The 15,038-nt window shown below is 38.0% G+C and overlaps 1 protein-coding gene across 2 annotated transcripts in view; it reads left to right on the forward strand.

Moving 5' to 3' along the window:
• The window catches only part of PANK1 (pantothenate kinase 1), a 58,929-nt gene extending 47,146 nt beyond the window's left edge, over positions 1-11,783 (forward strand). For both annotated transcript variants that reach the window (XM_045568082.1, XM_045568083.1), the window contains exons 4-7: positions 2,245-2,421; positions 2,928-3,051; positions 8,050-8,175; positions 10,315-11,783. In XM_045568082.1, coding sequence (XP_045424038.1) covers positions 2,245-2,421; positions 2,928-3,051; positions 8,050-8,175; positions 10,315-10,374 — 487 coding nt within the window. In that variant the 3' untranslated portion in view covers positions 10,375-11,783. The remainder of the gene's footprint in view (positions 1-2,244; positions 2,422-2,927; positions 3,052-8,049; positions 8,176-10,314) is intronic.
• Positions 11,784-15,038: the final 3,255 nt, after the last annotated feature.

Genomic DNA, 15,038 nt, shown 5'->3' on the forward strand with positions numbered 1-15,038 from the left:
TACCAACACATCAGTTGATGAGTTACCTTCTTTCTAAGTCTGCCAGTGTCTTCAGTTGCCTACCTTTGGAGTGGGTTGTTGAATGCCTTGATTAATACAAATACCTAATGTTCAAAGAAAGATTATTAGTGGGGGTGAAAGATATTTAGGAGCTAGAAATGGGAGCAAAGATGTCTTTTTTTAAAAAAAAGACACAGGGAGAAAACAAAACAAATCCAGATTGCAGACAAACCAAAAAGTGTTCCCATACTAGCTTTGTAGGGTAGGCTAAAACTGACAATGTACCATGACACCCCACGTAAAATGTAAATAAGGATAAACTTTCTTAGAGGAAATCCACAATTTCTGCTGGGACTGAGTTGTCAAGGTAATAATGGGCATGGAGCAATTTGTTTCCTCATGGCATTGCACCTACAGTGTAGGTAGCTGCTATTGATGGTGCCTCGCTACATAATTTTCCATGAGAACCCATAATTTCAAGCATGTCTATATTTTTGTAAGAATCACAATATAAGACTATTACATGCAATTTCACTTTAGATGTAACTTAAAGAACTGCGTGGCTATCTACAATCTGGTAACTTCTTATTAACAGGTTTTTTGGGGGGAGGGTTGTTTACTTGTTTTTTTTGAGACAGAGTCTCACTCTGTCACCCTGGGTAGAGCGCAGTGGCGTCATTGTAGTTCACTGCAACCTCATACTCCTGGGCTCGAGTGATTAAGCAATCCTCCTGCCTCAGCCTCCTGAGTAGCTGGCACTACACACCTGTGCCACAACACCTGGCTAATTTTTATATTTTTAGTAGAAACTCCGTCTTGGTCTTGCTCAGGCTGGTCTTGAACTCCTGAGCTCAAGCAGTCCTCCTGCCTTGGCCTCCCAGAGTGCTAGGATTATAGGCGTGAGCCCCTGTGCCCTGCCTTATTAATAGTTTTTGACAGTAAATACCATTTACTCTAAATTTACTTTTTCCTTTTTCTTTTTTTTTTTTTTTTGTGGAGACAGGGTCTCACTCTGTTGTCCAGGCTGCAGTGGCATCATCATAGCTCACTGTGACCTCAAACTCCTGGGCTCAAGCAGTCCTCCCACCCCAGCCTCCCAAAGCATCCTTTTTCAATTTAAGTTAATCCCTCTTTGATTTTTTTTCTTAGAATTAAAAGCCAGTGCCCAAACACCAATTGGATTCCCAGAACTAGTAGCTCTTTGGGCTTCAGAATAGATTGATATGAGCATCTCTCCTACATTTATTCTTCTATGTGGTAAATAAAGAGGAAAACTTATGTCCATAACTTTAGGAATCAGTGCTCCTTTTCCTGTCAGGAGTTCACTGGTCATAGCTTTACTCTGAATCCACTTTTCAATAGGTAACTTTGATATTATTACACAACTGCATCCATTGATATTGATACACAATTGCATTCATTCTGGGCTACCGTAACTAGTTTCTAATTATGTCTGAAAAGACTATTGTAGAAGAACTTTCCTTGAAACAATTAAAAGCTTTTAAAACATAACTCAAGTGTTGAAACCATTTATTGACCTTTGCTACTATTTTTTACTATTGGGTGATAAATAAAATATTAAAATATTAATTAGCCTTTTCCAGAGTCTACTAGAAAAAAATTCAGTATCAGAACAGATTTGTAGTTTTCCTCTAGAAATCTTCAAGAAGACCAAATGAGATTATCTCTGCTAGAGAAGCAAGCTCAGGTGAAAGGCAGCTTTTGGGCCATCTACTCCTGGCAGAGTCCTAGGTCACTTTTTCCATTGGGGGATTTAGCTGCATAGCTGTAAACTATGCTTTATGTACACGTGAGTTCTTTTTCTAAGTATTTGTATTCAGCTGCATGTGGCTTTTTAATAGCAGTCATTTCTTGGTTATTTGCTGATTTCAGACCACCCTCTAAATAGAAGAGATCATGATTTGGCCCTATTTCATAGGTGGGAAGGCTGAACAAAGCACTCAGGTTACTGGCTAGTTGAAGGTCTCACAACGGAAATCAGTGAGAGTCTTTCTCAGGTTCTCAAATTTGGGGCAAATTTTCCTTGATGTTTACTTAGTCTCTGGCCTCTTTTCATATCCAATCTATCCTAAAGGTCTCTTGTACCCTAGCACTTCAATTCAAGTGCCCCTTTGTTTTTCTTCTGTTTTTATTAACCTATATTAATAGTCTTGATGTAGTTGGGGACTTGGATGGGCATATCTTAAAAGTAAAATTTAAAAATAAACCTTATTGTTCCTTCAGTCTTGGAGGTGGAACATTCCTAGGCCTATGTTGCTTGCTGACTGGTTGTGAGACCTTTGAAGAAGCTCTGGAAATGGCAGCTAAAGGCGACAGCACCAATGTTGATAAGCTGGTGAAGGACATTTACGGAGGAGACTATGAACGATTTGGCCTTCAAGGATCTGCTGTAGCATCAAGGTAGAGACTAAGTAGCTAGCAGCAGTAATGGTTAAACACAAGGCAACCTCTCCACCCTGGCCATTCACTGAGTTATTTTTTTTTTTTTAATGTCAACCCACCGGCCTGGTGCAAGTATCTATGGTATTGGAGCTCAGACTTGATCTCTGTCCCTTAATGAAGCACTGAGATGTTTAGCTCTTGGTGCTCATGCTTAAAATAAGGCAACTTTGAAAGAAGGTTCTGGAAAACTGCAACAGTTTCCCCTGTTCCATTCTTTTCCAGCTATTTAGAGGCATTAAATTTCCACCACCCCCCCCATTAATAGCCATGCTACTTTGTCCCTATTAAGAAAAGGGTAGCTAGCCATTCATACCGTAATCCTGTCTGCTTATAAACCATGGTAGCAAAATCAGGTCATTTGAGTTTGAACAGAGTTATTCATAAAGCTTTCCATAGCACCTTGGTTGAGCATGGGCCCTGCCTGAGGATGATTTTGAACACTCTTGCTAATATTTCCAACATAGCTTTGGCAACATGATGAGTAAAGAAAAGCGAGATTCCATCAGCAAGGAAGACCTTGCCCGGGCCACATTGGTCACCATCACCAACAACATTGGCTCCATTGCTCGGATGTGTGCGTTGAATGAGGTAAGGCTTTAGTCAACCCAGGGAAAGCCGTGTGTCATTCATACACATCGTCTTTGGCAGTGCAATGCCTAGTGACTCTTACAGAACTACGTATCCTTGGGAAGCCTGACCTTTATTGTAGTCACACCTTGTAAAACAGGAGGGGTGTGTGTTGGGGGAGGAGAGGAGTATCTGTTTTATTTTTAAGAAGGCACTGGATGATAACAACTGATAAACTATCCAACCATGGAAACATGGTAAAATTACAACCCATGTCATAGTGTCTCTAACCATCATTATTGCTATGTGCCCACTGCAATGTGAGGAAAAGCTCTGAGCATCCTTGCAAATAATTGCAGGTAAAATATTCCACTTGCAATATTTGATATTCTCTCTGCTTTCAGCTTCTTTACAGTGTTGCCTTGTGGCATGGAGTTCAAGCAGCATTGTACAGGGCTATCAAAGCACAGAGAGCTTGCTACAGCCGAGGCCAGCCAGAGCCCCAGGCACCAGAGGGGATAAAGCTGGTGACAGACAAAGCTTTGTTAACATGTTTTGAAACACTGAAAAATTCCTTTGGAAAATATGGAACCCTTTTCTGAAATACAAGATGTGTAAGGTAGAACAACTCTCTTCTCACTGAGGTGTGTTAGGAAGATGAGAAAGAGAAGTTGGGGCATGGAACAGGTAATGGAAGAGTATTGGAGAACCATAGTAGGTTAGTAATGGAGTTTTTAAAAACATAATTTTTAGTAGAAATATACATATAGAAGAGGGCTCAAATCAAGCATACGGCTTGGTTAATGTTCACACTCACACACACACACACAGCCATCGCTCAGATCGAGAAATAGAACATTACAAGTACTCAGAACCTTGCCTTGGACTCCCTCCCGTTGAGTAGTGGAGCGTTAGGGTATGAGGCAGTGTTTATGATGTGGGTGTTAACCCTGCCTTTGAGCTCTGAGGTGACAGAAGAGACACCCTCCTTTCACAACATTGAATAGAGTATGTTACTAGCCTGTAGATCAGTGACATAACTTTTTGGAAGTCCCTAGTTCAGATGGAGTTTAAATGGGAGGCTGATATTCAGATAAAAGAGTATTCCAGAGATGTGCCTTTTCAAAGTCCACTTTGGTCATGGGACTTATTGTAACAGAGAGTTTATTTTTTCACATTAACCTTTAAAGGGAGTTTTGCCAAGGTGCCAAATAAGTCCTAAGACTAATATGTGTGCGGTTGGTTATACTCAAGGGCTCTCAAAGGTCAGTCAGATGGTAACGTCCCTTGCCCTGTGGAGCAATAGATGCCCTTTCCCCTTACTTTCCACATAGCTGGCTTCTTGCACTTCTGGCTCAAGTGAGCCAGCAGGTCTTTTCACAGGTTACATAATCCCTTTGGGGGAGAGCAACAGACTTATTTTTCACTTTTTTTTCCTTTTTTTTTTTTTTTTTTAAGAGACAAGATCCTGCTCTGTTGCCCAGGCTGGAGTGCAGTGGCATGATCATAGCTCACCATAACCTTGAACTCCTGGGCTCAAGTGATCCCCCTGTCACAACCTCCAAAATAGCTAGGATTATAGGCGTGCACCACCACACCCAGCTAATTTTTAAATTTTTTGTAGAGATGGGGGGTCTCACCATGTTATTCTTGAACTCCTGGCCTCAAGGGATCCTCCTGTCTTGTCCTCCCAAAGTGTGCTAGGATTACAAGCATGAGCCACTGCGCCTGGCCCTTAATTTCAGTTTTAATGTCATTTATTGTTGGAGTGTAGCAAAAGGGCCTGTTTGAAAATGTAGCCACGTTATGCACTGGTTTGAGTCACTATTAATATTTTAGATGTTTCTGTGGAGCTGATGAATGAAGGGAATCACTGGTCATGTTGGGGCCAAGGCTCCATCAGAGGGTGTCCAGTCAGTGCAGGCTGCCGGTGGGCACACCAGTGACTGGCAGCAACACGTCTCCCTATGAGAGCAGTCACCAAGTTCTTCAGTCCTTGCTTTGCTCTCTGGAGTCACTGATTTGAGAATCTTTGGTTTCAGTCATTGCATAGAGGGACAACAGATTTACTGAATCTAAAACATTTTTTCTGTGATTCTTGGAATGCTATGAATTGCTTCCCCATCAACTTTATATTTTCTTATTCATATTTTTGAATAGATAATACAAACACGTAATACAGAGTTCTAAAGATATCAGAAGGTATACAGGGAAGCGAGTCCCCATTTCCACTTCTGTCTCTCAATGTCAACCACCCACTAGGTGCAGCCATTGTTCTTAGTTTTTTTGTTTTTTATTCTATATTGTATATATTGAAGGGTAAATATATCCTTCCAAAGGTAGCAAACTCTATATAACATTCTTTTTTAAATAACAGTTTTATTGAGATATAATGACTTACCTATACAATTCACCCTTCCTACTATTCTACATCAAAAAGTCATTTTATCATCTTTTTATTATGAAAATTGGTAAACAGACATAAAGGAGAGAGAACAGTATAAAGAACCTCCATATATCCATCAACCCAGACTTGACAGTTATCAAGACTTCACAACACAGCTTTATCTATCTCTGTTTTCTTCTTCCTTTTCCGTCTGTTCTTCTCTCCTCCTTCTCTTCTCTTTTTTGCTAACATATTAGAAAGCAAATCCTAGACATTATATGAGTCTACCCTACATACTTCAATAGCACCTCTGAAAATATTGCCTTTTGCTTTTTTTACATAACACATCTTGAGATTGTTCATATCAATATATTTAAAATTGCTTCATTTTTTTAATGGCCATATAGCATCTTAACATATAGATATGCTATTATTGATTTCAGCAATTTCGAAATGATATTTAGGTTTTTCTAGTATTTTGCTATTATTAAATAATCTGCACAGCCAGTTGAGGTGCCTCACATCTGTAATCCTAGCACTTTGGGAGCTGAAGTGGGAGGATTGCTTGAGGTCAGGAGTTCGAGGCCAGCCTGAGCAAGAGTGAGACTCTGTCTCTACAAAAAATAACAAAATTTGCCAGGCAATGGTGGTCATGTGCCTATAGTCCGGCTATTCAAGAGGCTGAGGCAGGAGGATCACTTGAGCCCAGGAATTTGAGGTTGCAGTGAGCTATGATGACACCACTGTACTCTAGCCAAGGTGACAGTGTAAGATCTCGTCTCCAAAAAAAAATCCTCAGTATATTTATATATAGTATCTACACACACACATGCATGCACATATCATTTCGCATATATCTGAGCATGTCTGTAGCATAAATCCCTAGTAGGGCAATTGCTGAGTCAAAGGATATGTTGATTGTCATTTTAACAGATATTATAAAATTCCCTCCATAAAGTTGGTTCTAATTTATATTCCCACCAAGCAGAATAGGAAAGTACAAGTTTCTCCACAGAAGGTTATCAAACTTTTTTATCTTTTTTAATCTAATAGGTAAGAAGTAGTACTTTATTTTGGGATTAATTTGCATTTTTCTTATTATAAGTGAGGTTAAGCATTTTTCATATATTTAATAGCTATTAGTATTTCTTTTGTATACGTGTGAACAGTCTATTAATACTCTTCACCCATTTTTCTATTGGGTTGTTTGTCTTTTTTCTTATTTATTTATAGGAACTCTTTATTAATTAGGTAACAAATCATTTCATGTGTTATGGACTGAAAATATTTTCTGTTTATTGCTTCCCATTTGGATTTGTTCGTGGTGATTTTTTTTCCCCTGAATAAATGTTTGTTTTTTTAAAGTAAATATATTAATGTGTTTAAAATGGACTCTGAGTATTTTGCCTTTTCTACTTCAACATGAGTTTTTTTTAAATTCTCCTATGTTTTTCTCTAGTCTCTTTTTCTTTTTTCTTTCTTTCTTTCTTTTTTAAACATTTACATCTTTAACCCACCTGGAATTTATTTGAAACATGGAATGCTCATCAGCTTTTAATGCCACTACTCCTTCTGGCTTTCTACCAGGGTAATGCAGGACTGGGCTTTGAGCAGGTCCTCACTTGGGATCCCTTGTTTTAGGGGAAAGGGTGAAAGTCCCAGATTTAATTAAATTCCTCTTTAATCTGGGTTGCGTACTTTGAGTGTTCCTTGCTACCTCTTAGTCTGGGGTGATTTGTGGCTATGGTTCTTTTCTTATAAAAACTTCATAAAACCAACTCCACCTCTCCACCCATGAAAAATTTGCAGAGGCTAATGGGTTCATGAACATGCGTTGTTAAAACTTGAGACAGTTAAAAGGTGATGTTCCCAGACCCTGATTGCTCTTGATAGACTGAGCAGGAAGTAATACCAGTTTCAAAGGCTCTCTTGCCTTTGATATGAGTGACCATAGCAACTGGCTCTGTGAATGAGTGAGTGAGTGGCTTCTGCATGGTAGACAGGCTGAGCTCAGTTTTAAGCTTAAGAAATACCTGGCGGAGTGGGAAGTGCAGTGAGTGCACTGGAGCTGGGAGCTTATGGAATTTGAAGCACATCTGCATGGACGGGATAGGAAAAGAATGTTCATAAGTGTATGCTCAAAATTTTGGTTACCGTATTTTAACCCATATGATGACCAAACAGGTTATTCCACCGTATAGCCTGAGGGCAGAAACTGAGCATTGCTCCTTTTTTGTAAGTTGGTTGTAATAGTATTTTATACTTGGAAGTTTTAGGGGATTGACGGAACGCACAAAAATTTAGCCAAACTTGAACTCCAGTTACAATTTTACATATGTGTGTTGGGAGGTGAATTTCATGTCAGACCTAACGCAGTCTGACATAACAACTGCAAATAAGCCGAATATCAGTCTCTGCCTGCCCAGCTAAAATCTCACCCTCCTGTTCTTGTGGAATGCCCTGTGAGGTTAGTTCAACTTCATTTTGGAAATGCTGAAATAGTTCCACCAAAAAAGTAAAATAAAATTCACTCTACAAGGTTCTGTACAGTGACATACAGAACATTGGGTCTTTGATTTTAAATGCTATTTTTATGCCATCGTTCAATTGTTTTTCTTTAATATTTTTTCCAGAATATAGACAGAGTTGTGTTTGTTGGGAATTTTCTCAGAATCAATATGGTCTCCATGAAGCTGCTAGCATATGCCATGGATTTTTGGTCCAAAGGACAACTAAAAGCTCTGTTTTTGGAACATGAGGTAAGTGGAGCTTGCATGGATTTAATTGTTAGATAGGAAGAATAAGTTCTTTTGAGATCTATTGCATAGTGTGATGAATATAGTTAATAATAGTGTATTACATGTTTCAAAATTGAGAGTAAATTTCAAATGCTCTTATCACAAAAAATGATAAGTATTTGAAGTGATAAATATGTTAATTAGCATGATTTAATTATTCTACATTGTATTCATAAATCATAATATTGTTTTGTATCTCACAAATATATACAATTATAATTTTTTAAAAAATTAAAAGTCAGTTCCAGAACTTTCATTGACCCTCCCCCCAGCCAGAAAGCCCTTTTAATCTGCTTATTTATTCAGTTTCCATGTAAGGTTTTGTTTGAAAAAGAAAAACATCTCAGCTTTTAAAAAATTATTAAAAAGAAAAAAGAAAACTACTGCTCTAGTCTAGATAGAGTTGCCATATTTAGCAATAAAAAATACAGGACACCCAGTTATTTTATCTGGCATTTATCTGTGTTTTATCTGGCAACCATAAATCCAGATCCTCTTGGACTGATGCAGAGAACAAAGCCTGTAAACTTTCAGGGGTAAAAAGTCATTTACAGAATCACACGGGTTGTTAGTTGGTGATAATATAGAGAATAAAATCCAGTGTTTGGGAGAAAGTCTCTTCTATAGGTAAAAAATGTAGTCAACTGTATCACTCTCTATAATCCTAAATGTATGTGGATTGTGGCTTTGGTTTGTTACTATATACCATAACTCAGTCTCTATGGCCAGAGAAATTGGAACATTCTTATAATCCCTTAAATGTGTCCCTCAGAAAATTCTCTACATTCTTAAGTTCACTCTGGACTAGTCCTTACCAGAGAATACTATGGAGAGAGAACTTTTGGTAGGCACTGGTGTGGTGGCTTTCTGGTCACCTGCCCTGGCCTTAGGAGTCCTCACTCACTGAATTTCTCATTCATTTAATTAATATTATTGAGCATCTCCTGACAGAAGTAGTCTAGCCAGGCAGTTAGGAACACAGCCTTTACTTTTACAATGACTCTACCTTTCCATCTCTGTTATAAAACAGGGTGATGGTAATATTTGTCTCATACAGTTATTGTGATGTGTAAATGAGTAAATTCATATAAAGTGCTTAGAAAAATTTCTAGCCATTAGTGAAGCCTCAATAAATGTAAGCTGGCAGCGCCAACAGCAAAGATAGCTTTTGACTGAGTATATGTGCACCCACCCTCAAATTCATACGTTGAAATCTTAACCCCCAAGGTGATGATATTAGGATCTGGGGCCTTTGGGAGGTGATTAGGTCATGAGAGCTGAGCCTTCTTGAATGGGATTAGCACCCTTATAAAAGAAGCCCAGAGAGCTCCTTTGCCCCTTCCCCCGTGTGGTCCAGCCGTGTGAGGTCACAGTGAGAAGACGGCCATCTATGAGGAATGGGCCCTCAACAGACACTTGGATCTTGGACTTGCTGGCCTCTAGAACTGAGAAAGAAATTTCTATTGTTTATAAGCCACCCAGTCTATGGTATTTTGTTATATATAGCAGCCCCAACAGACTATGATACAGGTTCTCTAAAAATTTCTGCTTTTCAGTCCCCTTCATTTTCACAGAAACATGGGCTTTTATTTTACAGATGGGCAGAGTGAAGCTCGGGCTGATTTAAGTGCCTGTCCAAGAGCTACTGAGGGAAGCTTAGGGTTTTCTCCTATGATATATAGCTTTGAAGTTAGATTCAGTGTTAAGCCCTGGCACAAGTCGTGTGACACTGCGAGGGTAATTTACTTTATTACCTTTCATTTCTCATCCATTAGTCACAAATAATAATGTGAATTTTGCCATGGCAAAATTAAAATGAAATATTCATAATACTAACAGTACCCCGTTGTTCTAAGCACTTTATGTATGTTAACTTATTTAATATATGTAAACAAGTAGGTGTCCAATAAGTTATATAGTTGTTGCTAATATTATTATTATTATCATTATTCTGCCATGTTTCATGGCACAAGAGTTCAGATTTTAAATTTCTCTCTTATCTACAACATTGGGGGACGGCATTCCTAGAATTACGAAAAACAATAGGTATTTGGCTAAGGTTCAGAGACAATTGTACCGAGTTTTCCATTGTTTTTGTAGGGTTATTTTGGAGCTGTCGGGGCACTGTTGGAACTGTTCAAAATGACTGATGACCAGTAGACATCAGCAGTCATGGGAACAGCCTCCCAAAGGGACAGAGAACTGAAAACTGCTGCTGGAGAAGGTGAAAGTCGCTGCGGGACGGAAGCCAAGCCATTATGGCAGATGAACCTGCTGGATTTGTAAATAATTTAAAATCCTTCTAGTTGATCTTTTACTCCTAGGTTTTGAGCTAATGATTCAAAATGGGGAATATAAGAGTTTTTTTTCTGTATACTGTATTTTTTAAAAAAAATTTTGTGCAGCGTGGCCAAACCTACCAGTTTTATGCATTAACTCTGAAAAGTTGTATAATGTTTAAGAAGGACCTGATATGTAAGCGCTGTTCATTTTTCTTCTGGGGTTTACTGATCAGTGTGGTAATTTTAACTTCATTTAGTAATTACTCTAGGAGATTTACCTTTACTTATATTTTTCATGACGTTTCATGATTTGCTGTTGGTTTCAAATGAAACTACAAATCTGGCATGTTTTACTGTGAACACTTTTTTGTTTGTGTGTTTACCCTTCTTTGTCTTGTTTTTCTGTTTGAATGTCTTATGAAAAAAGAGAGTCCCTTTCCCTGTTCCTGTCCTCTCCTCAAATGGTCTCCCTCCGACACCCATAACATTTCTTTGATGTAGTTGTTTGTATCAATCTAGGTGCTGACCAGCTCAATACAAAGTTAAGCACAAGATCTAAAGCTCTCGAAAATGCCCATGAAGAAAAGACTCTGAAAGTGTTAATGGATTTAATGAGTCTGGCAAAAGTTGCAAATTATATGCAATTTAGTCTTATCCCTTATAAATACAGTGTTATATTGGATTTATTTTATGCTAGGTTGTGTTAAATTGAAATAGTCTATGGTGAAGTATCCTCATCCATGCCCAGCATATGAATGGCAAATAATCCTTGTGCAAGAAGTTTGGAACTTATTGGGAAAAGTCTCCCAGTAGATTAACTATTCATATCAGGAGATTTAGGGTAAGTCATGGGTTGAGGTGTCAGGCAGTAATATCTATTTGTTTTATACATATATGTACCTAGAAACTTTATAACAAGACATCTTAAATAATTTTTTTTCATTTTTAATATTTTAAACTGAAAACTGTACTTCAATCCCAGTCTAAAATTAAAAAATAATTTATGATACTGATCTATATATTTTCTCTTTTTGAAAGACTCTATTAAGACTGATGGGCAACTTTGAAATGAGGATCATGTACTAATATTGGAACGCATGGGGTCCAATGATCTTGTGGATTGTTGAAAGGGATTTTTGAAAGACGGTATAATTACTCTCTGATGGAACTTTCCTTCTCTGCCTTCTGAGTACCATCTTTAATTTCCATATCTTCATGTCTTGAAGAAGTTGATGCTAATTGAAGAATTCACTTGTCTGGTTGAAATAAAGCCTGTTTCTGTTGTGATGTTTTTAGTGTATATGTTATTTTCATTTCTTAATGCTCATGTTTATATTATCTGCTTTGTACCATGAAATGACTACGTGTTGTGTTTTTGCTACACTACGTTTCAAAATTGGAGGCTTTCCCACGAATGTGGTAAGGTCCAAAACACTGTGTCTTCAGTTGAAGCTGTAGCTCTATGCAGGGACTTTTAAAATATAGCTTTATTGTTTCTATACAACTGACTCCTGAATGCCAACTATTGCTGCTATATTTGGTAATTCCTAAGGAGTTTCAAGTTTTGGTCATCACAAATACATTTTATCAACTTCTGTCTGACTTAAAAAAATTCAAGCAACTAAGGTGTTCTTGAAAGAGTAATTTAAAAATCTACATGTTATTTATAATTAGTGCCTTTCCATGGTCTCTTCTACCATTCCCATTCCCATCAGGGAACAACAGACCTTGGTTCTGCAAATCATGGTTCTGCAAAGGAAATCGGGGCAAGTTACTATGACTATATGTTTTTTTAATTATCTGAAATCACTGTCTCTCTTTTGCTACAAACATCTAAAACATTAGTTGAACTGAGGAAATAAATTATTCCATTATATAAATATCAGTTAAATGTTGGCTACATATAGCCAGCCTATTTTTTACAAACAGAAACTTGTAGTCTAAGGATTTTCACATTCTCTTGAATTAGAGAAGCTTTTCTTAGACTCACCATCACAAAGAAACTTGGCAAGATTAAAGAATTCTTATCCTGTGTAATATGAAGTCAGTATGATGATCAGGTGGTCCAGAGCATGGCTTTTTACTGTGAGATAACTTCAGTTTGGATCCAGCTTAGTCAGTTACTAGCTGTGTGGGCAAGATGCTACACTTCTCTCTAAACCCTAGTTTCTTCATCTGTAAAATGGGGCAAATAATAGTTTTACATCCATATTAAAGAACTTCACATAAGGGTTGACACAAAGTAAAAGCGTCATTAATGTTAGCTGTTATGAAAAAACAGATGTTTTAAACTAATATATTAAATCAGTAATTCTTAATCTTCCAGATTGTGGAGAACCCATTTTAGCATGGAGATATTTCACCAATCTCCATATGCTAATACATATCTATAGCTCCTTGTCCACAATTCCAAAATTGCAAACTCTTAAAATCTATCTTGATAACTTACTTGGCAGCAAAAGCTGACTTAAGCATTATTTATCACATGTAGTAGAACTCATCAAATGTCTTGTTGCAGAGCTATTAATGTGTTTGATAACAGGGTACTGACCCTAATAGGGGTGTAAAGTAATAAATGATTCTGAATTTTGAAACATGTCTGGTTTTAAGAGTTTTAGATAAAGGGATTATGGAAATATAGTTGTATTCTTTAGCTTACACAGTATACATGCATTCAGAGACCCTTTTTTGGGAACCGTTATTATAGGTAATTTATACTTGATGTCATTCACTCATACAAAGAATATTAAGAAGTTACGCTGTGCCAGGAAGGAGCTGGAGACTAAGAGGCATAGGACACAACCCTTGCTGTCCAGCAGTGGATGATGGCAAAGTCTCAAGCCAACATGTGTCATAAAGCACCACAAGTGCCATTCAGTCATTCATTCATTCACATTCACAACGGCAAACAAAATGAAGACTCACCATCACAGAGCTTATATTCTAGAAGGGAAGACAGATACATTACTAAATATGCAATGTTAGATCAGTACCACAAAGAAAAAGTAAGCTAGGGTAAAGGGCTGGGGGTGGTAGTTCTATTTAGAAAAATGAGAAGGGGAGGAATTTCTCTAGTTAGGGTGGTCAAAGTCAAGTTCTCCTAGGAGGTGACCTTTGAGCAGAGTTGAATGAAGTTGGGAACTCACTGTGTGAATACCTGGGAGGACAATTTTCACTCCTAGCAAATGAGAATGGAGGTTTTGAAGAACTGCAAAGAGGCCAGTATGGAGAATAAAGAATAGGAAGAGTGGTGGGAAACGCAGTTTTAGGAGTAGCCGTGAGCCAGGCCTGATAGGAAATCTAAGTGAGGGGAGGGGGCTGCACTTGGAAGAGGGGTTAGTCATTTCTCCTCGGGAGACTGCTAGAAAAGGTTTTGTGGAGTCTTAACCAAGGAGTAGGGACCAACAAGTGGACCAGGAAGAGAGAGCTTCCCAAGCAGAAGGAGCTGGGTGAGCGGAGGCACTGAGGGAAGAAACAACCTAGCTTACTCAGGGAACTGGAAACTTCCCTAGAGCCTGGTTTGTAAGAGAGAAACCAGATACTGGCAGAGAGGAAGTCAGCCGACTGTAGGACTCATCTTCCACGCTAAAGATTTTGGACTTTTTGGTAGTCAATGTGGAGCCATGGAAGAGTTTCAAAGAAAGTGAAACTAGAAATAATCTGGCTTCAAAGTGATACAGCAAAATGTCCTTTTGAGGTAAATGAATAAACAAGCTGTACTTTTGAATATATAACATCATTATGTATTGTCAATTTCCCTATTGTGCCAGACCTCATGTAGCAGCTACATAGTGGACCATGTTTTCTCTGTAACCAGGATGGTTATATAAACTCTTGAAAATTTTCTCCAAGGACAAAGGCTACTAATAGCCACCAACTCTACTATGAGTCTATTGAGTAAGCAAGGTTTCAACACCAGGGAGTACCATAAACTATCACAAGAACTATTAGAGAAAAAGCTATTTTCCTCCCAGTGATCAGAAGATGACCCCAAATTTGTGAGGAAGATTTGATTAATGCACATTGTTTACTAGTTCTACCAGCTGCTCATTCATTCACTCTTCATCTGTTTAATTTTTACTGCATACCTATGACCTGGGAGGCCTTGGGTAACATTCAGGATACATTCAGTTATGAACAAGACTACAGGGTCCCTGTTTTCATTGGGCTTACATTGTGGTGAGGGAGGTAGACTTGAAGCACATAAACCAATAAATAAACCAGAAATATCAGGGAGTGATAAATACTCTGAAGGAAAGAAACAGGGTGATATGATAGAGAGGAAGGACAGGGTCTTCCTTAGATGGTCATAGGATGTAGAAGATTAAGTCATGGCCTCAGCTTTTGAGTAAGGACAGGTTCAGCTTGCTTTCCTTCTTGCCACCTCCTCAATGAAAATGCAAGATGTTTTTGGGAAACAATTTGTTAACTAATTTGTTTTCTCTTTCTTTTACTTAGACTATTTAATTTAGTTCACGTGTGTATTCAAAATAAAATAGTACGTAAAATAATATATTAATTTAGTAAAGCACCTTTTATTGA

The sequence above is a fragment of the Lemur catta genome, chromosome 14 (genome assembly GCF_020740605.2).
Source record: "Lemur catta isolate mLemCat1 chromosome 14, mLemCat1.pri, whole genome shotgun sequence".
Taxonomy (NCBI): Eukaryota; Metazoa; Chordata; class Mammalia; order Primates; family Lemuridae; genus Lemur; species Lemur catta.